Raw genomic sequence first — 27,908 nt, 5'->3', positions numbered from 1 at the left:
ATCCATTTAGGGCTGCAACAACTGTTGTCAACTTTTTCAATCATCGATTAATCGGCCTCTGATTAGTTGGCCCTGTTCACAGCTCCACACAAGCTGCACGCCGCACCTCCTCCCCACCTCACGCTCACCGCTGCCAGACCCGCCCACCCGCATCCACACGCCGCACCTCCTCCCTGCCTCACCGCCTGCCCACATCCACGATCGGCACAGGGACGCTGGGAGAAGAAGTAAGGAGGTGCAGGTGTGGGGGGAAGACGGCCACCGATAGACAGGCCTGATCTCAGAAGCAAGTTGCTGGAAGATTGCTCGGGTAAGCCTGCACTTTCCCACACATGGTGCTCTATAATGTATTGCTGGGATTTGTAGTCCTCTATAGCTGATGGTACATTGTGCTGTATATCATCAGCTATAGAGGACTACAAATCCCAGCAATACATTATACCGTATGTATAATGTATTGCTGAGATTTGTTGTATTCCTATATAGCTGGTGGTATTCTGCATTGCGCTGTATAGAGGACTACAAATCCCAGCAATAACACATTATACAGCGCAATGCGAAATACCACCAGCTATATAGGAGTGCAATAATACATTATACAGTGGTGCAATGCCGAATACCACTAGCTATAGAGTACTACAAAACCTAGCAATAGTCATTATACAGTGCAATTCAGAATACCGCCAGCTATAATGTGCTATTGCTGGGATTTGTTGTATTCCTCTATAGCTGGTGGTATTGTGCTGTGTAATGTACTGTGCTTTTACTTCCACCGCTCTAAGCTTGCTCCTGTGATGGACTACAATCTCAATACAAACTAGTAGTATGTATTTCTTTTTTTATCCGATTAATCGAACTTAATAATCGTCTAACTAATCGACTTTGAAAATAATTGTTAGCTGCAGCTCTAGATCCATAACTGCCTGGGCTCAGTGAAAAGTAGTTAAATGTCACTGATCCTCATTCAACCCAGAAGACTGAGAACATATAGTGGCATACATATATATATTTTTTTAATAATATTGACTTCAGCATAGTGTCACTTTTATATGTAAAAGAATGCCTGTAAAACAAGAGGGAATATACTTAACTTTTTGGCGGCCTGTTTGTTTAAATGCTACTGCTTCTCTGCACCTGGCTGCTGAAAGTAGGACAACTTGGCAATTCAACAATTTGTTTTGTGCCTAAAACGAGCTAAAATTCAAGAAACATTGGGTGCTTTTTCACTAAATGCAGACATACATTTTCAGACAAGTTACAGTACCTAGGATCTCTGTTTTATTCTTTCTGTATTAGATTAATGGCGCCATCAGGGGACGGGGTCTATTAGTAGGAGTAGATGCAATGGATGAAAAAATGATAAAGCTTTGCAGGGCTAGGTCCACTTTAACCCTGGCATTGATGGTTTAAACAATTATAAATGTTAACTTATACTTAACATATTTGAAAATACAAGTGGATTTATTAGGATTACAATACTGTCCCTTTGTTTAGGCATATTGGTGTGGTGAATGGCCGGCATAGCCATCATTATGATAATTCTATTTTTCTGACATGCCTGAATATTTGCACCGAATTCTGCAATTCTCAACATACAACTTGTTTGAAATTACTACATTATTTTGAGAGAGCTAGCACTACACTTGAATAACATTAACTGAATATCATCTGTTCGAGTGTCTTGTCCATATATCTCTTAGAATAAAGTGTTTCAGCTGTTCCTTTCATACTGTAATGAAGGTTGCAGAATGGGTTGTTTTGGGCCACACCTCAATAGTACCATAGTCTAATTGCAATGGACCGTTCTTTATATTTTCGCCGGTTATATTTAGTTTTTAATATGAGCGTCGTTTGAGTCGATAGTGTCTTAACATGGTACCTAACTGATGAACAAAGTGTTTTATTTCCAGTATATAACTACTACTGAAACCAAGCGTGGCTGCTTCTTACCATAGAAACTATAGATACAGCTTGGAAATGAGGTGCTCAGTTACAGCACACTGGTTTTACTCAAGGCACTTTATCATGAAGAATTGCTTAACAAGTTGTAATAGCTATATTGTTCAGTGGGGCATGCCAGCTGCAGTGGAACAGCACTGACTGTATTGTTACAGCATCTACACCGTAGAATATCCCAGAGCTTGGTTATTTTACCATCCATTGCCATGTTAAATTCAGTGTTCGTCCTTTTTTTTTTTTTTGCTTTTTTCAGTGTCTTGTTAGACAGCTGAATAATATGCAATTCTAAATTTGTCATTACTTTTTGTTATTGAAAATGACACCATGTGTTATGGGGTCTGCATTCTTTTATATAAGTGCAAATCCTAAAGAGCAAACTGTACTGAAAGATTTCCATACCAATGTAAAGAGTTGTGGTAGTGAAACTGGTGTACTGCTTGCATACTCCAAACTGGTAAAGTTCTGTAAAAGTCTTAACAGGTTTTGGGCCCAGTAAAATTTCTGCACAATTTGGAGCATTTGAGACACTGTAAACAAAAAGTAGGAGACATTTTAACAAAATGCAGAATGGCACATCTGCTTCAGATTATGGAACAACTCCTTGAGCAGTAGGAAATGGGAGCCTTGGCTATTAAGAGCATGGCACTTTTAGGGCTGTGCAGATCTAGCGTATTAAAGATGTTTAGGTTTAAAATATGGCCTGATTTGAGTGGTGTGGGCTTATGGGGTCAGTGAGGTCATGTGGACAGTTTTTTGCAGTTTTGATGATGATTGGTACCTTGTCAGCATTTTTACTGTTTACTTTTCCAGTTTAATTTCTTTCCTTCTCGTTATTTGGGTAAGGCTACAGTTGTTATAGAATGCAGCGGTCAAGAAAACCTATGTTCAACAAAGTGCTGACAGACATAAACCTTCAGAATCATCTGGGACTGTTGGCAGGTATGCCTGTCAGAATAGTAATATTGGAGCAGCTATTCTGACATATTCAAATAAACAAATAGTTGCACTAGGAGAAATAGTGAATCAATAGTCACCAGCTGCAACAATTTGTGATAAAAACCATAAACAATGTAACTAATATGTTGCACTTGGTGTTGCTACTCTACTAGGTTGAACACCATCATTTATGTGTGAGTGATTCAATAAATCGTCTATTTCATATCACATCACATCAGTGGACGAATAAACCTAATTGGTTTTTCCACCTAACGGCTCACGACACTTGTCACTTGTCCACACAGTGGATGAACTAATCTCCAGTTACCCGCAACTACAAATACACTGAGCGACTGCACACATAGGTTGAGGAATCACCTATCACATACTCCAACAAATTAGTATTCATGTTTATTTATTGAATCACTCACACATAAATGATGGTGTTCAACCTAGTAGAGTAGCAACACCAAGCGCAACATATTAGTTACATTATTCTGACATTGTTATGGACCTGTCATGCTGATCCTTGCTTTACCACTTAGTGAGTCACCGACCTGGAACAAGTCTACTTGCCATTTAAATATAATCTAAAATGGTGATAATACTGTACCCCAAGATGCTGAGCAGGATTATTAGCTGCACAGGGCATTGAGGTGCTGGGAGGTGTGCAGTCATTTCTCCTCTTTGTGAGCTATTGGATGTAAGATCTTGTAAGAAAACATAGAATGCAGTACTATAGATTTATTTATTTTACTGTTGGGATTTTCCTAAATTACATTTAATAGAATAGTGCAGTTTGCGCATTATTAAAGCCATGCAACTTGCAGTTGAGAAAAATAAAGTCCTCAATCTGGCTATGCTGTCTGGTAGGGCTGTTAAAATCTTAGATCTGGAAGGACAGAAGCAAAAATCCCTTATTGAGTAAGACCACATTCACACCAGGGCGACAGCTTTTTAGCGTGCTTTACAAACCTTTTTAAGAGCGGTTTCACACATTTCAGTGTGTTTTGCAGGCATTTTCTCTTCATAAGCATAGCATTTTAAGGCGTGTTTTCAGCTTGTTTTTCAGTTGTCCAATGAAAAGCAGTCTCTGCTGCAAAAACGCGCTGATTGGCGTGTTTACATTAAAGTCTATGGAACAAAACGGGCTATTAAGTGCCACAAAAGAAGCCCATGGGCTGTTTCAAACACCAGGCATATTTTGATACGCGATTTTGTGTGAACAGCCCCCATAGGAATACATGGGATTTTATGTTGCATGCGTTTCAGGGCGGAAACAAAATGCGCAATGAAACTCACTGGTGTTAACGTGGCCTAAAGCAACTGCCAAATATGCAGTTCAAATGTATATTTAGCTTTTTGCCTGGAGTTCAGTGTTAACAGAAAAGCAGAAACCTATGTTTCTAATTGCCACTTAGAAATAAACATTTAAATACCAATTAAATAAATGGATCAACATAACAGCCAAGCAACCAGCATTTTCTAAGGTAGTTCAGGTAGTTCAGCAATAGGAGCCTGTATATTTTCTCAGTAAAAGCTTCCTGGGTGTGTTTTAAAAATAGCTCTGCAAAGGTGAAAATGGGCTTTAAGGCTAGTTTCAGATCTGAGCGATCCCGGGTTGCTGCGCGGCCCCCATTGATTTAAATGGGGTTATATCTGTGTGGCAATCGCTGAAAAAAGTACCCCCCTTTTTTTCTTTTTGCAACACACGTCGTGGGGCTTTTTTTTTTTAGCCGTGATTGTGTTCATTTGCATGGGCGGCATTGTGGCAGGAAACCGCGCAACTGTGGTGCCATTAGAAAATAATCTTAAAAATGCATTTAAGTACACTATTACATTTTTTTTTAGCTTATTTGTGTTTCACTCAGTTGTAGAGTCTCAGATCATCTCCGAATTGGTGCGGACACTGTCCTTCCTTCTGGAGGGTGGCTACTTTTGTTCCCAATGGTCCCTGTGTGTTGTTTTAAAGTAGCCACCACTCCAAGCTCACTCCCATGATGGACTACAATCTCGATACAAATTATTAAACTAAACGTGACATTGCAGTCCATCACGGGGGTCAGCTTGGAGTGGTGGTTACTTTATAACACACACAGGGACCATGTGGCTATTTTACAACACACAGGGATCATGAGCCACCTTCTAGAAGGAAGGACAGTGTTGCACAAATTCAGAGATTATTTGAGTATCTACAGCTGAGTGATGAACAAATAACTAGATTGTAAGCTCTCACAAGCAGGGCCCTCCTAACCCTACTGTACTGAAATTGTATAGTAACTATACTATCTCCCTCCATTTTGTAAAGCGCTATGCAAACTGTTGCCATATAAATCCTGTATAATAATAATGTGCAGTATTGTTAGTGTATTTTAATGCATTTTTTAGGATTTAAAGCGTCACTTTAATTTGTCCTATATAAAGAAGCAGCTTGTTAAAGTCAGGTTGTTGTGTGATGCTGCCAAAATCTCAAATACTGGACAAGGCCATCTAGATAGTTTTCGGGCACCTTTTGTGCCCAGTGAGCTGTGTAAACAAAGTATTCACTAAATACACTATTGTTAAGTGCCTGCATTTTGAAGCACAAAAATAAACTAAAATTATTTTGTTGCTTGTATAATGATGCCCCGCTTGTAAAGTTTATCCTTTTTGTTCTTGTAAAAGTTGCAAGCTAATACAGTGTCAGAGAAGGTCTTCACAAAGCTTTGTAAAGCTTTACAACTCATAGAAACATGGATAGGATATGTCGCGCAATGCTGTTTGATTTGGAGCAGAAGTCATAAACGTTAAGCCCTCTGGAAACACAGGGAGGTTGGTTAATGCAATTTCTTTTGTCAGTAGCTCAAGTCTGCACTTGTATTTTAGAAAGTGAACATATGTTGTAATTCGTGATAATAATTGTATTTTATTTATGGTTTTAATTTTTTGTGTGTAGTGGTCTGTAGAATAGAGCCCGTAATTAGGACAGACTGCAAGCTGCCTTCCATAGTACATTCTAGCAATCATGACTAGAATACCCACATGGCACAAAGATTAGAATCGTAATTCAAATGTTCAGGGCAGCCTGTTAACTAAATACGGTTCCGCCTCTCGATATGTTCTTTTTCCTTTAGCAGCCCTAGCACATCTAGGAGCAAGGGGTACGTTCTGTGTATTTTTGGATCTGTGAGGATGCATAAAGTCAGAGCTACCTGTCACAGTAGACAATGGCAAACAATCTAAGGTTTTCTGAACACTATTTGTGGGATTTTGCATGACTCCCAACATTGCAAAAGGTAATTTGAACCTGTTCCCTAAAGGTAGATGTATGAAGACGTCAGATGTGGATAATCATTGCCTGTTCCATGATGTCTAGTAATGTCTTGCTACCATTATCTCATATGCTCAAGATGAACTTAATTCTGCCTACAGGTCTAAATGTGTGCATCAGGCATTTCTGTACTATGTTTTGTAAGTATTTGGGGGGGGGGGATTTACTTTTGTCATTTGCTAAATTCTGAGAACACAGTAAAAAAAGTGGGCGGAGCCATGCAAATGATCAGATTGTACAATTCTGAAATTTTAGGTAAAAAAAAAAACAAAAAACAGGTCACTGGAAACAGTTGGTCATCCTTATTTTTAGCTTTATAGATGTTTTGGGTAACGGCACAGAATTGAGGTTATACAACAGAGCTTGTTGTATGGCAGTTCTCTTACTACACTATTCACTGTAGCAGTACATGTTCTCTTTTGTTGGTAGACAATGTAATGGGTTATATAGTCAAAAAACTGACCTATTACGCTGGTCACCAAGAGTTTGATAGTTTCCAAATAAATTAAATGTGCTTGGGGACAACGTATGAACATCACATAATCAAAACATAATGGTACTGCAGTATGAGTCAACTTGCTAGGAACATTGTTATAAGTAATATCTATAGGATTCCTTTGTGTATTTCTGTACTTTCAAGTGCATGTGGTTTTGAGCTTGTTGCAGTAATTTTAGAGCTGTTAATATGCTTTGCTTTACTTTTGCAATGTGTAAATTGAGGGCTAGCAGCATTACGTTTGTGTTGAAGAAATAATTAAAGTTTGTAAATTTGATTTTGTTGTTCCTGTAAAATAATTGTCCAGGGGTCATTTAGGAATTACATGAAGCAAGCCTGGGCTGTTTTGTTTATAAATATGCCTGCAGCAATTCATTTAAATGTGATTTTACAATTATTAATGTAAAGAGGAAAGAAAAAGACATTAAGGTTATTAACATGATTAATCTAGTATACTAGATCCTAACGCAAATATATAGTTCAGCTTAGTAAATCCTTTTTAAATTAGGTTGCTATTTGTGTGTGAGATATATATTAACTATATGAAGTTTTTGTATCTCAGGGATTCTTTACATTTTAATATTAATCTACACATTTTGTTTTGTGAAAAGATTTGTGTGACGTACCCATGGCAAATACTTCAGTTTGCTTACAAGGACAGAAAAATTTTGAATTATTTATAACCCACACTTCTCTTGAGGTTTAGTGTAGAGTTGAGTACAGGCTACAATGATGGTCCTTAGCCCTTAGGATGCATGCCTGGGATACAAGTATCCTGTGTATGTCAAGCCATATCCATTTTCAAGTCTCTTCTGATACCAACTTTGGGTGTAGGGTCCTTTCGGTGGCTCTTTGAGAAGTTAGCCTTCACCAAATTGTTTTTTTAGTTGATCTGGTTGGTGTTTTGTTTTCTATGATGCCCGGGGTGGACTGCTTGGAAGTACCAAATGCCGATGATTCCTGTGCTGGTCAGTGAATTAAAAAGAAAACAGGATTTTTGTAGTTGCTGTAAAATCATTTTATTTAAGTTTACTAAGGGACACAGGTTCTACTCCTTTGCATTTATGATCTTGCTCTTGGCATTGCTTTGTTAGAAAACTGAGTCATTATAAGCATTTCTTTTGTGCAAGTGTCAAGACTCATATTGTAGGTTGCAGTATAACTCAACTCTTAATGAAGTTCATATCCCTTAATGAACTTGAGAAAACGATTTTACGGAGAGTACAACAATCTAATTTTTCACAACAAAACTTGATTTATACGTCAAAGGGTAAGTTCATCTTTTTTTATAAGAAATGAAAAGGTAAACTAACTTGCAACACCCTCCCCACTGCACTTAGATGCTGTGAATACGATCTCCTGTTAGGCCATCTGGTATGTTCTGGACACTTGAAAACTTCACTAGGCAGCCCCCGAGGCTGTGTAGCATCATAATGCTTGCAACAGCTAGTGGCCATTGCTCAGTGCGGTCAAGTGACCATGCTGACCAATGGGAATATTTTCTGAGCATTCTTTATTGTGCAAGTAGTAAGGCTGAACAGCACAGTCACTCGACTGCGCTGACCAATGTCCACTAACTGTTGCGAACAATATGATGCTACCCGGCCTCCAGAGTCTCAGCTGTCCCGGAAGAGAGACTCAGATGACCATTGAGACTATCTACCGAGTCTTTTATCTTCCGAGTCTTCTTTCTTGTACAAGTACAACAGTGCAGTCACATGACCATTCTGACCAATGACTGCTAACTGTTATTATGGCGCTACACAGCCTGTAGGGCTATGCAGTGAGATTTTTAAGTGTCTGGATTGTTACACCAGATGGAATGGATGGCAGGGTATGGCCTTTACAGGAGCTTAGGTGCCTTGGGGAGGGTGTTGTAACTTAGTTTATCTTTTAATTTTTTATGCACCTACCCTTAATAGCCTTTAACTGATCCATATATAGAAGGCGAGTTTCCAGTTTTTATCATCTAAGTACTTACAGTTGTAGCCATGCATGCATGATGTGGTCATTCATAATTACAAAAAAGTTAAACATTGACTGTTTCAAATATGTTTTTTTTTATCTTTCTGAAGAGATGGTGCTTTTTAAATTATGCAGTTCAGCACAAAAGGTGCATTTTCGCTTTCCTGAGCTGTGGTTGGTTTCTTGTCTTTCGAGTGCTGATGGGTTTGATGTGGGGGTGAGTGACCCTCTCCTTCTCACGTTTCATGAGCGAATGCTGCTCTCTGAGGGAAGCATCTTCACGAGGTGTCTGATGGCAGCAAAGTTTACATATTGCTCAGTTTGCTGGAAGCGTTTCATTGAGCAGTCTTCCCAGTCCATCTGTGTCTGCTGAAGAAATGTGTGACAGAATTTGTAGGATGTCTGCTTGAAGCAGTTAAACGTGAATGGAAGAAAGAAAGGGGAGAACGATGACCAGATTGTTCTGTGAAAAGAGCACAAGAGAAACAAAGGTTACTTTCTAAGTGCTTTCAAATCCTGAATAACAAGGTACTGTTAGGAATCATTATTTGTTTGCAAGCCTGAAACAAATACAATGCATATGCTAATGCAGCCTATACTTGTCCCATCATTGGTCTGAAATTATCTGTCTCTGCAAATAAAGTGCATGTGTATGGCCTTCAATCATCTCTATAATTTTGCTTTAAAGGTAAAATATAGGGGGGGTGTTGGCTCAATTGTAGTATTTTTTATTTGGTAAATATTTGAGTAAAAATGGTGTAAATGTAAACAGTCTGGCTTGTCACAGCAGGCAAGTGCAGAGTTAGGTGTACATCAAAAATGTAAGTGATACAATGCATAAAGGGATGGATAAAGGAGGGGGGGGGGGCGGGGGGGAAATAAAAAAGACAATATATAGGAGGTAAGCAAAAAGAATAAAAGGGGTAGAGAGAAAGGGGAGGGAGGTATGGTCTGCATACAATGGTGTCCAAGAACAACATGGGGCAAAATTAATTTGATTTCAAAGGTTAAAAACCTATCATTATGACCAGAGGGATATGATCATATATTAGACAGTAAGAAATAACACAGCAGATCTGTGTGGCAAAACACGCTTGAAATAGTCATTAGACTTTTTGAATTGGGACCAACAGCACCAGGTTTTAGAGTCGTCTGGACAGTTTTGTGGCATGGGTTCTTAATACAGTTTTTGTTGAAAGGCCACATTTTTTTTGAGTATTCAGAATTGTGCAATGCTAGGTTTAGCAGTATTCCATAGGTGAGGGAGAATACCTTTTCTGTATGACATATGTGGGATTGCAGAACCATGGAATTGTATAACCCAAGAGTCAAGTGGTATAATCTGACCTATAATTAGATGTATGAAAGAAGCAAGTTGTTTTCAATATGTTTGTATAATAGGACACAGCCACCACACATGTTATGTGGCCGCAGCCCACTCCAACATTTTGAGGATGAGGCAGTGGAGATCAATACAAGAGGAGTGAGAGAAAACTTTGAAATGGCACTCTTCCACTGCAGGACTAATGGGGGAGGTGTGACGGTGGCAAAATATCTTTCATTCTTGTTTGACAGAGTTCTAGCAAAGTCCTGCTCCCCTTTTTTTGCCAGATAGTCAGGAAAAGGTGGTGTATCCAGCTGTAAAGCATAGTGGTAAAGTTGAGACAAAATATGTGCAGGTAGGTGTGCCTTTCAAATAAGTAATTCTATTGGATTCAAGTCTGTAGCTGGACAGCTGGGTTGGAGAAGAGATTGGGCAAAATATTTAGCCTGGAAATATCTCCACGGGTCCATAACTTCCCCATTTCTCTCTTAAGGCTTCTAAAGGTATCGATAAATAAGTGATGGAGATGTAGGGATGAGTTTGCCAGTCCATTGGAGAAATGGTTTGATTTCAAAGCCAGGAGGGAAAATTCTGTGGCCAGTAAAAGGCATTAGCAGGGAGTTGTATTGTCATTTAAAGAAGTTTGTGGCAATACATTTCAAATACATTTTCTTTAGGGTATCCGAAGTTGGCAAGATACTTTCATTTTACATAGTGCTTTCTCCCCTTGGAGACTCATTTCTGTGTCATAACATATGTCTAGTTATTAGTTCTGGCTATGGAGACGGCTATATTAATTTTTTTGGAATCTACAAGAAATTCCTGTATACGTTTTAAACCCGTTTAAACGTAACACGTTTTTTTTTCTATTCATATAGGTTCTTCTACAAACTAGCATTAAATACATGGCAAAGAAGGATCCCTGAAATACAATGGGTTGGTTAAAAAGACAAATCATCAGTAATCCTCTCCCTTAAGGCAGAGTCTCAAGGTGTCCATACACTGTACGATTATTGTATGAGAATCGCGGGAAATCCCAAAGTGTATGGAAGGCGTGTATGGAAGGCGTGCGACCGTTTCTACTGTACAGTCGCACGTCTTCCGTCGAACAAGCAGGCTTGAAAACTCTCGGCCGGTTAGTGGCCTGCTTCTTCGACAACTGCCGAACGGGCCGTTGTGCGCACACGCACACTGCCCGTTTGCAGTGATTGCCCCTCATTGCGGTCATCAGAAGCTCGCCCCTCAGCGGGGCGGGCTTTCGATGATCGCAAGTACGATTTGCCTGTCCAAGATGGGCAGATCGTACGAGCTTTTAATAAGCTTACGGACCTGACCATCGCAAGACAAAAGTCTTGCAATGGTCGTAAGGTGTATGGGCACCTTCAGACTGAACTTTACAAGATAAATTAGTGGAAACTACTTGCTGCCACGTGAGAACATTGCTTGAAGATCGGCTCTGCAATAGGCGCAATAAGCAGGTGACCTTTTTAGTTATTTTTTAGGCTGCATATGAACCCTTTAAGTGGGTTTTCTAATTCTATCATAGTTTGTCATTCTTTGATCGCAGTTCACTAATTAATTTTTATAGCTTGCTAGCTTTAATTAATATGGATCCTATAATGGAGATTGGAAAACCAGTAAGCCCTGTTATTGTTTTACAACCTGACGCAATCATACATAGTTTTGCTCTTTCTCCCAACCAGGGTTCCGTGGTACCAAAGAATTCCTTTAGCGCATGCTAGGGATTCCTTGAGCAATCAACAATTTCTCCTACTCTGATAAATTAAAGTTACCTTTGACAGTATGCTTTTTAGCTTTCTGAAAGAGGGCATTCTTACCAGTGACCTCCTATGTAAGGATCGTTTTTCCCAATGACAACTAATGTAAGTGGAGTTCTGTCCACTGACCACCATTGCAAAGGGGCGCTTCTACACGAACAATCAATATCAACTTTAGCAAGTTATTCTTCACTTCCAGTTAATGTACACAGGCAAATCTCCAGTGACCACTATTTGAGGAAAGGCTTTTAGCTTTCTTTTCTGGACATTATTGTTGTTGGTTTTATTATTATCGCTGAAAATAAAATTTGGGGGTTCCCTGTGTCAAATATGCCACATTCCATTTTCTTTCATTTATTGTTCTATCTAGTCCTGACTCTAATTACGGTGATCTTTTATATCTATTAATTATGACTTGTAATGTATTTCAAGGGTTCCTCTGTGTTATAAAGAAAAACTTTAGACCTTAAACATTGATAATGTTTAAGGTCTGTTTTTATAAGAAGTTAGGATTTTTTGTTAGACTGTTCTATTTTTTTCTTCCATTTATGAGAAACATTGCATGTGAAACCCCAGATTCTTAGTTTTGCCACCTCCTTTACTTCCCATATTTTGTTTTATGAAAATACCATGTTCCAGCTTTGTGTATGTGAAGATTGCATGAAAATGGTTGCCTTTTTTACTCATACATGGAGAGATTTGGCTTTGCATTTAGTATTTAGTAGAGAGCTTGCTTGGGTTCATTCACATTCTTTTTCAACTGATGAGTTATGCATTCTGCATGTTTATAAGTCCAGTCTTCCCCAGACTGCTCTTTCAGCAGATGTGCTTGTGAAAATCCTTCCTTCAGGGTTTGAGGGATTGAAGGGTGGGGGGAAGAACAGCTGAACAAAAATCTCATTCAGTGTCCAGAGCTGACTACAGCATAACATTATACTGTCATAATTCACAAGGTCAATCATTTGTTTATTTCTGACCCTGTGTGTCTTAAGTCAAGTTCAATATATCCGTAATCCTACACTGTTAAATACTTGCTACTGTTTTTTGTGTTCTAGAAATCTTTGCAGAATGAGGCAGTGGATATATGGGGAATATCATTTTAAGGGTAAAACCACAAGAGTGAGTTTTTTTGTTAAATTTTAACCAAATTTGAGTGTGTTTCGGATAAGGTAATTGTTCCAGTCACAGTACATTAAAGAACCCAGGCCGCTAAAAAATTAACGAATGGAGTGGGGCTACCAATACAATTCAGCTTATATATTATTTTTTTCCCCTGTCGCCAGATTATTCATATCAAAAACCATCTTCTCATACGATTATATCTGCATTGAACGTATGTTAGGTATGCTATTTACCTGTAAAAGCCTCCCTTGTGTACACATTCAAAAGTCTTGAGACTGCCACTGGACACAGCCATCTTGGATGTGATGTCAGCAAGTTGCAACTCAAGTACTGTATAGTGCTCTCCTTCAGTTCTTCCCCAGCTGCTACATAAAAAGTTATGTAGGAACGTGAAGGGAAGAATGGAAATACCGGGCCAGCTCAAACAGTAACTAGACAGTTACAGAAGAGGAGAGGGCTATGGCAGGAGGGAGGAGTTTGTGCTAGGGAACTGACTTTTTGAAATTTTCTAGCATGTTCAGAAACACAGTGCAAGTTAATAAATCATTTAGGGGAGGAAAAGTTACATCACTGCTCCTTTTTATTATTATTATTATTATATATAATATATATATATATATATATAATTTTATAGCTGCATAAATGCATTTTTTTTTCCTGCAATTTTTTAAGATGGCAATCTCTTTTAACTTATGAAAGACTCAAATGTTACCAGCATTACGGTTTACCCATCTAATGATAAGTCATAGCAACACAGGAGGGTAGATTCCTGCACCATACTAACTGCTGTGGGCATCACCAATCAGACAGCACTGAAATCCTAAATCTGAGTAGAAGAAATCTGACCGGTTTCCTTCGCCGATAGTCCAATTTTGGTAATAACATGTTAGTAGAGGAGATAACTTTGTGATGTTTAGCTGCTTTGGCTGGCATAATCTTTATATTTATATTTGTGTATGTTAATGTTTCTGAGGGAATGATCCATTTTTGAGGAGTGGTACAGCTTTAGCTCGTACACTGAGTAAAGTGGTGTTACCGCAGAACTCTGTAGCCATTAACACGGGTTCTAATAAGGCATGATAGTGTTTGGTCAGGTGTCTCACAAATTGAACACATTCTTGTTCTTGTACTAGTTAAAGTAAAGCTGAGGCCAAAGCTTTTAGTATTTTGAGTAACGGAGGGTTATAACCCCTGTCGGCTTCTTTTTTTTCTTTCTTTTTTCATGCTATGTCCCATTCGGGAGATTTTTGTCCAATAGCCACAACAGAATGTGATGTAAAATCTCTCCAAAGGAGGAGAAGCCCTGGTGATCAGTAGGATTTCCAAAGCTAGGTTCTACTTTTGGAAGCTTTCCCATTGATGATGGCCACCAAGACAAATCAGGAGGGTAAATCGGGAATAGAGACAGAAATAAAAATCCTGACAGTTGTTCGTATCACTGTCCACTAAAAAATAACCTTTAGTTTAAGTTGCAATCTAAGACTTCTATTATGCCTCTGTAAAGACTAAGGGTGAAAGTTGGTGTTATTTCACTTGACACAATCATCCATATGTATGGCTGTCTAATAAGAGATTTTGATTGCTCCACTACAGTGGAAAATTAATACTACTTTCATTAGAGTGATTGTTACATGTGGAACAAAGTTTTAAGTGTAGCCTGCTGCACCAAAATCCCTGACCAGTGGACATGATCATGGAGTGCATTAGTGGTTTGCATCTGTTTGTGGACAGGATGATGCTTGTTATAGGCTTCTCTTATTTACCAATTTCCATTGCTTGATTAAATGTCTGGTCCAATTCAGCTGCTCTTCCTCAAAAACATTAACAGAAAAAATCTGGGACGAGACCAATTGTAGTGAAAAAAGTATTCTGTTTGCATGTAAGTTGTATGGTATAAGTATTTATATGCAATCCTTTTATTTTATACTGGGTATCTTCTAATTCATGCAGATAGTGGTTCACTGAAGTGTTTTTAATGATGCTTCTATTCATTTTGTTTTGACAGGTTATCTTTGAAGCTGAAGCCTCTGGTGGAAGGGGCGGATACATTGCCATAGATGACATTCAAGTTTTAAGCTACCCCTGTGGTAAGGATTAATTAAATGTTTTCTCTTCTGAATTTTCTTGTGGAGCATGTATGCCCTGGCAAATAGTTATCCCCTCCTAAAGCCAGTGGCTCTTGTGCATCTGGTCTATTATTTACTGTGCCACTTCTCCGAAGACAATGCCTCAAAATCAACAATGGTTAAATCTCTTTTGTTTGTCACTCCATGCGGAAAATTATGTGCTTGCTACATTAATTACTGTCTAATCTGAACTGTGAAAAAAAGACTGTAGTAAATGGGATTTAATCCTTAATTGAAAGAATAAAAGTTTTTATTTGTGCTCTGTCTTAATTGGTTAGTTTCATTTGTGGCTCTGCCGTTGGACACCTTAATGAAGATGCAACATGCACTCTCCTTTTAATATGACCCAAGGGCTGCTATACTTCTGTCATTTGAATCCAGCTCCTATTTAATGGTTTTAGTTTGCTTCTATCAATTTTTGATAGATCTTACTTCTGTCTGTAAAATTGGAAAGATGAGGCATCATGGTTTTTAAAGCTACAAGTGAAAGGTGGTGTTCCATTGTGATGTTTTTGGGAAGGATTTAAAAACAGGAGACATGCTTGCTTGCAATAAAATGTACAGTATATTCAGCGTCCGACTATCTCTTGCCACACCCTTAAACCAATCACAATATAATATTTCAATGTAACTTTTTGTGGGGCCACGTAACCCCCAGTTTTGGCTTTATTTTTATAGTGTAGTTATGTTTGCTTAAATTACAACTGAAGCCAAAACTTTGTTTATGACTTGGCCAGAGTGGAGGGGGATTAGAACGCCTGTCATATTTTTTTGCTTTGTCTCCGTTGGGGAGAATCACTGTTTGTCCTGGTGACGATTGTGACTGAAAGTGGAAGAAAATCCCAAATTTTAGGTTGTCAGAATAGAAATAGATGGGAAATCTTCCAATGGGAAACTACTTCTGGGGACCCTGTTGAATACCAGGGATATCCTCAGAAGAAAATGATGGGAAATCTCCCCAATAGGATATAGATGGCAAAAAAGCTGACGGGTTATACCCCTCCCTAATTGATCCAAAACAGCTTCAGCTCTACTTTAAGCCCTTAATGCCACATATTTGTAATCCTCTTTACCTTTATGACATTTGTGCGCTTAAAAATTTGACAGTGTCCATTTTTCGCTAACAGTGTATAAAATGCATCTGTAGACATTAGGCGATTGTTGCTTGATATGAATTGAAAATTATGTCTGTGTACACATGATGTTACAGCCAACCAAGAGCAGAGCTTAAAGTGGGTTTCCATTTTTGCAGCTGAATTGGGATAACACCTACTTTATATTTTGTTACATGTTTCTCATTCACTTCAAAAAAATTGCTGCTTGCACAAAACATGCTCAATCTTGAAAAAAAAGTTGTTCTCTGTATCAAATTGCCCTCTGGAATGCAAGAGGGTGGGAAGATTAATGTAATAACCCTGTCTGTACTGTGTGGGCAGATTCGATTTAAACAATGTTTGCCTTAACAAAGGGATAAAGATCTAGAAGCATTGTATGTTCAAAAAGGGAGCTCAGCCTGTCCCTAGTCTTTCTATGGGGACAGCCGGTGTGAATAGGAACACATAACAAACCTATAATGGGGTTTTTCACTTTGACTGCAAAAGTAGAAATACACTTTAATGCTCTTGTCAAGAGTGCTGGTGTCTGACAAGCTGTTGGCTAATACCATAAAAGAAATACCAAGACAAATCAGCCTGCTGCCTCTTGTTTTTTCCTTTATATTTAACCTGTTAGAGCGAAATAAAATTTTAGAGTTGCGAAAAGCACAGTAAAGCTTTCCTAAAACAGAAGGTATTTACACATCTCATTCCATCACCTTACCCACAAATAAGAGGATCATTCCTCATTTCAGGATGGTGAGCAATGCCGCTAAATCATTCCTCCATGTCCCAAACAGCTAAATGCACATCCAAATGTATGAACTGATTACAGTTAAGGGCTTTTTTTTATTCCTTCAGTCCTTTCTCACTATGACTTGTGTATTTATACAGTTTTGTGGAAAGCTATACATTAAGTAGGAAAGGGGTTCTCAATATTTTCTCACTACGACTTACCCTTCTGAAACCCTTGTTTCCACTGGCACTTAAAGTTGTGAAATTCATCCCAAAACTAAAAATACCACTGCTAATTCTGTGAATGAAGTGTTATAGTTTTTAGCTTTAAAATGGACATTTAAAACCGAAGTAAAGTTCTCCCATTTCTAAATGGTAAGGATCTCAAGCTCTTTTGCTCTGCACTAGTACTTTCACCCCAATTTACATCCCTCCCAACTGTGAGCTTCTCAAGGTCACCAACAGCTGTGTACCCCACAGATCCCACATATAGTTTTCCAATCCAAAGATCTTTCATCTGCAACTATGCACCCCACATGATTCCCAACTTTAATTGTGCTCTTGATATGTTGTGCATGCTTCTCTCAAGCTTCAAACAAGGTTCTTCACTAGCAACTGTGTAGCCCTCTCAGGCAGTATGTCCTCTTGATCTAAGCTCACTCCCTTGGTTGATGTTCTGCAGCTTTCTCACCACTACCCCATGTGGATTGATCGCTGGGAACGTCAAAGAAGGTAATTTCAAAGAGGTCCCCAACACACCATTACTGGTATGTCCCTTTTAAGGTGGATGCTGCAGTGATAGTGGATGGTGCCACTTCAAATCCAAATAGTAAAATATATCACCAGCACACCAAAGTAAAATCTTCAACGAGTGGTCATTTTATTGATGTACACACATCTCGTCACAAAGCAACATTTTAGGGCCACTAAGGGACTCGTCATGCCTGATGAAGGGACCCTCAGTGGCACCGAAACGTTGCTTTGTGACAAGACACGCATCTTGTCACAAAACAACATTTTAGGGCCACTCGGACTCGTCATGCCTGATGAAGGGACCCTGAGTGGCCCCGAAACGTTGCTTTGTGACAAGATGTACATCAATAAAATGACCAGATTTTACTTTGGTGTGCTGGTGATACATTTTACTACTTAAGTTAATTTGTGACAACCTTTGTATGCTTTAGTGAAATTAGTGGTATGCCCCAGTATCCAAGTGCTTGTAAATGTGGATCATGCTTACATTCACTCTGTTAATGATAATTGTATCGATCTCTAACACTTACAAGGACGAAACTGTAAACTAATGAAATCTGTTTAATTACTTTCTTTTCTAAAAGTCAACCAGCCTTTAAACACTCATCGCTTGAATCATATATTACGAGAGAAAGGAAAAAAACTGTCACATCTGCAGTACAAACCAAAGACAATCAAAGACAAACACTGCCATGCAGGGAAGATTTCATTTGCAAAATGTGTTGGTTAAACCTAAAAATGTGCATCAAACTATGGAAACTAAACAGCTTTTTGTTTTACATTAAAATTTAGCTGGAGCTGGAAAGTCATATATAGGTATTATAGGTTATAGCCTATTTGTGCTAAGCTATGTAATTCAACTAAATTGGCATAATGATGCTTCGTCAGGGCATGTATACATGCATCTTGTTCCAATGAGAAGATATTTCGGGCTGTTTTTTTGTTGACAGTAATATTCGTTATGAGCCATCTTCCTGGAGATAGCATAGCATTTTATATGGATGGGAGGGAATGAGCTCACCTAAAATGTTCTGGAACAATCATGTGGGACAAGGAGGGTGGGGAATTGTTTAAAACACAGGCCCGGCGCTACCGCAAGGCAAGTAAGGTGTCCGCCTTATGGTGCTGCAGGGTGAGGGCGGAAAAAACAGGGCGATGTTTGCCCTCAGGCAGTCGCCGGCCAGCTAAATTAGGACCCCACTTGGAGCTCCTCCCACCGGACCAGCTCTGACTCGCCTCTGCTCTCCCGCGCCGAAGGTAAGTGGAAAAAAAACAAAAACATAGCGCAAACATCGGGGCATTTTGACAAGTACAAGGAAAACTTGAAAGGAAACTGGAAAAGGTTCGAATAACTATAACGTAAAACATTTGTTATAGTGTGAATATCAGAACTGCACAATAGTAAAATGAAGATAATTCAATTATATGTAATTCATAATGGGCATAAAGGCACAAGCTGCAGTACTAAGCTTTTTGGGTCTATTTATAAATGATTTCACCCAAGATTTACACATCTTTTACCTGAGAATCACATATTTTATAGTTGTCGTCGTCAGTTGGAAAATGTATCAAGACTGGTTGCGTGAATCTTGCATGCGAACATAGTTGGACCATTTTATGTTGCTGACAAAGTGATCAGCAATTTGCAGGGGAAGTCCATGGTCCAATGACTGTTAGAAACCAATGTTCCTACAATAGTCCTGCAAATGTAGTTCTACTGGTAATCAGTTCATATGTATTTTTGACTTAAGCTGACCATACACTGTACTATTTTTTTTAATTCAGCCTTCCGGGCTCAACAAAAAATAAATGTATTACACGGGGCTATGCAGCATGGATGGAGGAATCCCTTGCTGTTTCCATTGTATTTTGATAGTGGGCCCAGCAGCCTAGGAACCCGTGAGTCAACAGGCCCAAAAACAAGCACTTAACCATTGCACTGCTGGGGTAGCCCTACTGCAAATGTTTTTTCCTACTGTCTGAAGTTCTTAAAGTATTTTTTTTTTATTGTATGTTTTGCTACAAAAGAAAACAATCTTAAAGTTTGCTTTTGAACAGTGAAAAAAATGTATGGGAAGCTTCATGGGCATATACGCAAACCCAATGGTTTACACTCATACCCGGACTTACTTGCGGTCCCGAACTCAAAACTTAAGTGTATAAGTCCTGGTACACATGTAACCAGTGGGATTTGTGTACATCCCCGTACAATGGTGTCTTCAGCCAGCCTGTCATGGATTTGTACAGGCTGACTGCACATGGTTGTACAAACAAATGTGCGTTCCATAGCCCTCATGCAGCCGCTTGCAAGAGCTCTTATAGATTCTGCTTGTAATGGGTACAACCATTACAATGTAACACAATGGTTACATTTTTCATATAGTGTCTACTAGTGACTCCTGTAAACACAGGTCACGGCTATCAAACTGGTAGTAGGTGGGCAGAAGCATGTGCGTGAGTGCTAAGAGTTGCGGCATTAGTAGTACGTACTATGTATACCATGTGAGCTGAAATTAATGTCTACAGGTTGTAGTACTTTTTATACCCTTAGTGTACAATTTGTGAAAGTTTGCATCCTAAAAACATACAAACCTGAAGTTATAAACTACATTTAAAAAAAAAAAATGCAGATTTTAGATCAGTAGCCGGCAGATCCCACTGCCCACTTACTCTGTTTACTTCACATTGCCTGAGTCAGCTGGTCACAGTACTGCGCAAGTGCCAGCAAACTGAATAGATTTCTGTGAGCCTCTAATACATTATCCCATCCATAGAAAAATAACCAGCTGATTTTGTTATTGTGCAAGACTGCATTCAGCATAGCAAATGGAGAGCTAAAATATGAGTCTGCGTGATGCTACCATTAAAGCTTCTGAACCGGGGCCTGCATTTTTGTTTACTGTGTTTGCAAGAAGACTGTGTATTGCCTGGGGACTGCCAATTGAGTGCACTGTAGATTTTGACTTTGGTACCATGCTGAATTGTGAACTCTTTACTTTTGAAAACTTTGTGTGACAAGAGAAACGCACTCAAGTTTAGGGAGTGAATACTAAACCTTTATGAACAATGGACTTGTGGTGATAAATCTATAGACACCTGAGCTTGCATTGCAGCATTAAAGACCACTATAGCTCGGTTGTCTAATTTTTTCCCCCACCAAACAATACTGTAGTTAAAACTCTCAATTGAGCATGAATGAAGTGCTCTTTGTAAAACGTCCAATAACATTTTGTTTCTTTTTTCTTTGCAGATAAATCCCCTCACTTCTTGAGACTGGGAGATGTTGAGGTGAATGCTGGTCAAAATGCTACATTTCAGTGTATTGCCACAGGCAGAGATGCAGTAAACAACAAACTGTGGCTTCAGGTAGGAGACTTTGTTCCCATTCTTCTCTTTCTTTCTGGTTAATCATAATATATTACTATATAGTAATATATTACTATATTTTTATCAGGAAATTGCTTAGTCTAGAATAACCTTTACAAAAGCGGACCCAAAATGGGAATAACAAATTTAGAAGGCATTGAGGGAAATGGAGTTTCCGTTGAATGCTTCTGCTTAAAACCCTGTCAGGAGTCCTTTGCCAAATTAGTGTCCTGGTAGCACTGCTTGGTAGTGTCATGGCCTGCTTTGAACCCTGTTATAAGTGAATAGGCAGCTTAATTGTACCACTGCAGTGCCATGTGGTATGAGAAATGCTGTTGCTTACTTTACTTTTATTATAGCAGATAGGGTTAACAGGAACTTCAGGTGTGCTTTCAGTGAAAGTGTTCACTGTAATTTTTACATGACTTTCATATTTGTCAAGCTTGTGCTTCCATATTGTTGTCGTTGTAGTAAACAAAGTGATTTCCAGCCTCAAGAGGAGTTAATACATTTCAGTGAATAAACTGACCCTTATGATCCATTGTTGAATGAGCAGTAAAGCACACCTCATTGTTTTATCACTGCAGAGAAGGAAGCAGAGCCTGTATAGTGATTTGTTAACGTTTAAAAGGAGTGAGTTGACTTCAGTGAGTAGACGGACCCATAGAATTATGGTACATTGTTGGAAAGGGCATTTAATCAATCCTATTACATAGCAGTAAAGTCTGCATATGTAATGAGCCAACATGGCTGCCCCCATTTAAACATATAATTGTATATATGTAGAAACAAAGTTATTATGCGCTTATTGTTCAGATGCTCTGGTTTTTTGTTTTCTTTTTGTTTTCTTTTTTGTTTAGTGTTTTTTAACTGTCAGCATGGTTTTCTACACCTGCTTTGACCTGGCCTGATGCATTTTCTTTTCTTTGTGTGTTTAGCTTTCACTTTAAAACCGAACATCATATCAGTAAATTGTAGAGTAAAGCTAGTGGTGCAAATTTATTTTATGTCTTCTGTAATTTTTTTGAATGTGCAGAGACAAAGCATTATTATAAAGAACAGGAGAAAAATGTCATCTGTACTAATAATGGCTGTGAGCTTGTTTGGTTGTCACAGTTCATCTCCAGTTTCCCTCACAGGCCTGATCCCTCTTTAAAACGTTGTCCCCATCTGATATCCTTAAACTTTCCCTTCAGGCAAAGCACACAGTAATTCTACATTTATCTAACTGAATGCATCACATAGCAGCCCCATGTTTTAAATGACTAGCAAATATGTTAGCAAGTTGTCACTAGGCAGCAGATTGGAGCAGTTCATCATGTTGCACATGTCAGTCCGCATGTAGCCTTTTTAATGCACATTATTATAAATGAACACATTTCCATTGTTAATTTTATACTTAATATTCTCAAGTTGTTTTATTCCTGCTCTTGACAGCTAACAGTAGAACACAGGCTTGTAATCTGAGCATCCATGTCTGCTAGGCCATAATTACTAGGCTTGCAAAGGGTAAGACTATAACTGAGTGTTCTCAACAGCACTTATAATTCTTCCTCAACAAGAGTGGATTTCTTTCTCTGCTGCTAGATTAATCAGTGCTGCAGTTCTTTTCAGTGCATCCCTTTTTTTGTTCTGTTGCTCTACTTTTTACCAACAATATTGTTTTTAAAGGTAATTTTTTATAAAGTTTCCTATGAGGAAAACTTAAAGGAGAACTATGAGGTGAGTGATTTCCATTGAAGCTGTCACACGTCGGCTCTATTGATCGGGAATTGAGCGAACACATACTGTCGCTCGCTCACTTCCCAATTATCTCCCTGTAGAGAGTGGTGACTGTCAGTCACTGCTCCCTGAAGGGATCCCCCCCCCTCCCCTCTCCGATCCTCCAGCTCTGACTGGGGGAACGGAGAGGGGAGGGGGAGGGCACAGCTGGCTCTGACATCAGGCTCCTATCTAGAGGCAATCAGCCAGCTGGATGGCTTTTGACAGTATTGTCAGGGTCTGTCCCGGCTGCAGCACTCTCAGTATATAGCGGACAATAGCCTGCTATATACTGAGCATTGGGTCACAGGAGGATGTTAGTATATGTCCTCCCCTGACCCTAAAGAGAACTATGGGATAAAAAGGTTACCCCATAGTTCTCTTTTAATAAAGATAAAAATAATATTTAGAATAAAAACTAAACATTCCAAGCCTTTTTTGGTGTATTGCCCACAATGTTACTAATAGTCGGACTTCACATGATAACAGTTAACAGAAGGGGTTATATCACAGAGCATCAACAGAAAAAAAGTGTGTAAAAGCAGACATTTACAGGTTCAAATTACTACCGTGTAGAAGGTGCAAGTATGTAGGGTGAGGATTTCCAAGTTCCGCAGACCTTGTCAAATTGTGTTATTTTCCTTTAATCTCATACATTAGTTTGTAAAGGTGTAAGTTAGTGTTAATTGAGGAAAGCCATTCGGCATGGGTAGGAGGTATGGTCCATTTCCACTAAATTAGGATACATTTCTTAGCATAAAGGAGTAGGACTTTGAGAAGTTTCTTAGTGTGTATGAAGCGTCAATCCTCCAGTAAGCCAAGTACGCATTATTGAGGGCTTACATATGCTGAGTGCTGACAGCTGGCATACCATGAAAACTATAACCTCAGACCAGAAAGTGTGAATGCAATCACAGGACCACATGATATGGAGGAAATGCGATATTACCTTAATCTGTTGGGGGGATGAGGTACACAATGCTAAATCATTAAATTAATATGTGTTCGAGTCTGAGTGACGAAAGTAAATGCGCTCTATCTCCATACATTTGTGAAGGCAAACTTGGCAATCCAACCGTAAAAACAATATTGGTTATGCCAGTCCACGTAATGCAATTCAGTTACACATCTGGGGCTGCATTAATATCACTTAAGACTATGATATTTCTACTGCCTTCAGCATTGCTGAAGTTAGGATATTAGTATTCATTGGAGGGGGTGCATATACATTCAGCATAGTGAGTTACCGTTAATCACAAATTTCATGTCATAATTCCCCTGTGGATCTGCCCAGACCTCTATCACCTGAGCCTTGAAGATGCAGTTACCTTGAAAGCATGTGAAGTAAGCGATGTTAGGTCTCGGCGGTCAGGTTTTTTGGTCCCAATTAGTGTGGGTACAGGGCACACTTAGTACACCTTACTAAGGTTAATAACATGCAAAAAGAATAAAATTACTAACAGTTTCAAAAACTGCTTCTCACCCAGTTTTAGTCCCAGCAGTAATGAGTTTGAATCCTTGTAGTAAAACAATCAAAATGCTAAACAGTAACATCTTGGAGTGTAAGGCTGCTGACAGTAAATATGGTCAGTATCCATGTGCCAACACCCAAGTGCAGAGAAAAAAAAAGTGAAGGTCAGCAATAAAATAAGTGGAAAAACAAAAACGGGGTGTCCAGGGAAGTTGAACCATGTATGCCATAAAAAAGTAGTTGTGATGATAGTGTAGTGCCCATCACTTTTTGTGATGTTACTACTATGCATTTAGTGATAGCAAGGGCTGTAGACAGCCTGGCTGGATTTGTAGTGGCGGTTACATGGTTAATCCCAGGTGTTTAGCCTTGCCTGTACCCCCCTGGGCGGAGTGTGACTCTGTCATATTGAGGGCCAGCTAATGGTGGATACTGTAATGTATGTGCTATACAGCAGCCAATCACTGGGCTTCTTTCAGCCAGTGGTGCATGCTGGGACAGGCTACATATATTAGTTGAATGTGGCCATGTGCACCCTCTCTCGCCTGGACCAGCCATGGATTAGGGCTGGGTCCTGTTCAGCCTGCCCCCCAGGCTAGGCCTCAGGGAAGATGTTTCCCTGAGGCCTTCGACATGAAGGAGGCCTGCGAGATAGAGAGAGGAAAAAGAACCAGGACCAGTACCGGCTCTTGAGGTGCCCTGGATCTATGTGGAATTCAGAGCCTGGTCAGTGTTTCTTTCTTGGATTGTGGATACGTCTTCCTACTGTTACAAGATCCGGTGAGTCTGGAGTGGGTGATGGTTACCCCTAGACACCTAGAACCCCTATACCCTCTCTCCCACAGAATATGTTCAATAAACTGTTCAATTAGCATCATAATACTGAAGTGGATATCAATTTATGGGCGGTTAGTGCTAATGGGTGCAGCTGGAAATCAACCCCTAGACTGTCTAGATGTGGACCGGGCAATGAGCGGCTCCTTGCGAGGAGTTATCGCTACAATAGTAACACATGAAAGATTAGAGTACTCCCACAAGGTAAATGGTGGTGTAGTCAAAGTTAAATACTAGCGGCTAAAAGCAGGTTTGACTAGGAGGAGGAGGCTTATTCAAGGTCTTAATTCCAAGAGGTCCCTGGGGCAATTAATAAAAACTGGAGCAGACAGAATCTGGAGTAGTTGTGCATGGCAATCAACCAGCTTCTCCATTTCATTTTGAAAGTTTAAGGGAAGACAGAAGCTGATTGGTTGCCATAAGAAAACTGTCTGCACCAGTTTTTATGAATTCTCCCCAGTGTCTGTCAAATGGAAGAGGTTGCAGCCTTGGTGCAGGGTTTAGTAGTACAAAAAGACCCAGATAGGCCCATATGGCAGTAGGCACAGAAATATCTGTGAGAAGAAAACGGTGGGTACCCACCCCACAATAAGTACTAGTAAAGACACTTATGAAGTTGCTTGAGCCTCAAGTCCAGGAGATGATTTGAGTAGTCTGAATAGGCAGCTATCTAGCAAACATTATGGTCTAGCTTGGCTTTGTGGGAGGAGAGCTACAATTTAGCAGTGTGGAGGTCAGCGGAGAGTGGTGAGATGCGTTGATGGGCTCCTTTGTCAGGTTGACCCACTCTGAGGGAATGTATGTCCTACTTCATCAGAGAGAATTCAATATGGGATTTGGGATATGAGAAAGGTGTTTTTTTTTAAATGGCATACTGCTCCGTTCTTAGTATAGCTAGGTTGGAGGAGAAATCTGTTTCATGGCTAGAGACTTCAGTGGTGTGCATTCCTGCCTGTTCCTGTGAAAGAGGAAAGGACCATGCACCATTTTGGAACCAAGTCCACTTTTCACAGACTCTGGTCACCTTTCCTGATATTTACCATGCTGTCAGAGCCCAACAGAGGTATTTTTTGGAATACATTTCACATGCATACAATGATTTATTGCACCTACCAAAACATCTTAAATAGGAGGGAATTAGCATGAAGCAGGAGATTTTTAGCAGATCAATTTTGCTATTTTTACGATTGGTCATCCTCATTTAATTTAGCCAACATTGTTGCCCCAGCATTGTAAATGTTGCTTTCATGGTGGAGCAGTTTAGAGAAGCAAACCTGTTTAAACTGTTCAACAGTTCATATGTGCATCTGTGTTTATTGGAGCCAGCTGTCTGTATATTTTGTGGAATGTAAAACCTGACCATTTCTGTCTTCCTGGGGTTTTTTTTTTTCCTAATTACTTTCACTTTAAATCTCTGCCATCTCAGACTGATATATTCAGGTAGCCCTTTGCTTAAAAGAACTTTTCCTCTGTCCATGTCTGAATGTCCTCTCCCTCTTGGTAGACTCCTGTCTGCTTGTTCTTATTTCAAATGCAATGAAATAATCCTGTTAGCCTGCACATCTCACGGGAAAGCTGGCATATGGTAATAGATTCTGGAGTGCTATCCCTAATGCAAAGTTGTTCCTGTATAAGCCCATTCAGTCACCCATCCTTTTCTTCTCAAAGGTTTGCTTTAATGTACCTGAATCATATCGTATATCTGGTACCCATGCAGAAGCAATCTGCTGTGTTTCACTTTAGCCACAGAAGGATCCCTGGTGGATGATTTGAAATGTGATTGCTCAGTACACAAGGGCTCTCAGTCTGTTGAAGGAGCAGACTAGAACTCATCCTGTGTGACAGCTGTGAAGTACATCAGGTTTTTGCAATTAAAGTGGGTGGCTGACTACACTTTGCACATTGAAACAGTGATCATATTCCAGCTCAACAAAATCAGAACAAAGGTTCTAAAACAGACACACGTCTGTATGTATACAATAGTTCTTTAAGAAAAAGCTATACATCAGTTAGTGCAGTTGCTATAACTTCACAATCACTTTGTGTATACTTTCTATTATCACGTGTCATGGTTATTGCATAGTAAAATGTATAAAGATTTGGGCTGAAAGTGAGGTTTTACCAACTGCTGCATATCGGTAACCAAAGCCTTTAGTATAGTGAGATGTTATTTTCTGGAAATATTGTCCACCCACAGATATCATAGTTACATAGTTACATAGTATTTGAGGTTTAATAAAGACATTAGTCCATCAAGTCCAACCTATTAGGATCTCATTCTAGGAGTACCAGTTGAAAGAAAAATGGCACTAACCATTTTATAGTCTGTTATTGAAATTTGGCTTACCATTTAATTCAGCATCACATCATCATTTTCAGAATCTAAAATAAAATTCTAGTTTTTCTTGTTCACAACTATGGCAGCAGTGCTTTCTAGTTGGGATTTCCCTAAACTATGCCCCTGCCCGGTAGTTCAGTTCTTCCAAGTCGGTTTGGATTATTTAGTTGATTTAGATAGTTATCCCACTGATGCAGGAATATGACAAAATACCAAGTCTGTTTACTTCGTAATGGAGTTAACACTTGAGGATGGATTCACTATGATGTAAGCGTTATTTGACTGCTTTGTTTTTGTTTTTTTGTAATTTTTTTATTAAAATGTTTTGTTTGCGAATTGGAACATGAATTGGAACATTATCTCATGAACTGAGATGTTATCTAAACCTCATGGCTCCTAAAAGTGTTAAAATACTACATGGTTTGGTACCACAAATGGTTTTTGTATTATCAACATGAGGTAATTACTATTTTCCCCACCCCAGCGTCGGGCCCCTATTCAGCCTTGGGCAAAGCCTGAATAGGGGCCCGGCGCTGGGGT

At 39.3% G+C, this 27,908-nt stretch overlaps 1 protein-coding gene across 2 annotated transcripts in view; it reads left to right on the top strand.

Annotated features, from left to right (window-relative positions):
- PTPRK (protein tyrosine phosphatase, receptor type K) overlaps positions 1–27,908 on the top strand; it is a 389,585-nt gene that overhangs the window by 122,172 nt on the left and 239,505 nt on the right. For both annotated transcript variants that reach the window (XM_018565135.1, XM_018565134.1), the window contains exons 4-5: positions 14,896–14,977; positions 20,849–20,964. In XM_018565135.1, the coding sequence (XP_018420637.1) occupies positions 14,896–14,977; positions 20,849–20,964 (198 nt within the window). The remainder of the gene's footprint in view (positions 1–14,895; positions 14,978–20,848; positions 20,965–27,908) is intronic.

The sequence above is a fragment of the Nanorana parkeri genome, unplaced genomic scaffold (assembly GCF_000935625.1).
Source record: "Nanorana parkeri isolate BGI_ZX_2015 unplaced genomic scaffold, ASM93562v1 scaffold816, whole genome shotgun sequence".
Classification (NCBI taxonomy): domain Eukaryota; kingdom Metazoa; phylum Chordata; class Amphibia; order Anura; family Dicroglossidae; genus Nanorana; species Nanorana parkeri.
This window is presented reverse-complemented; position numbering and strand designations above follow the sequence as displayed.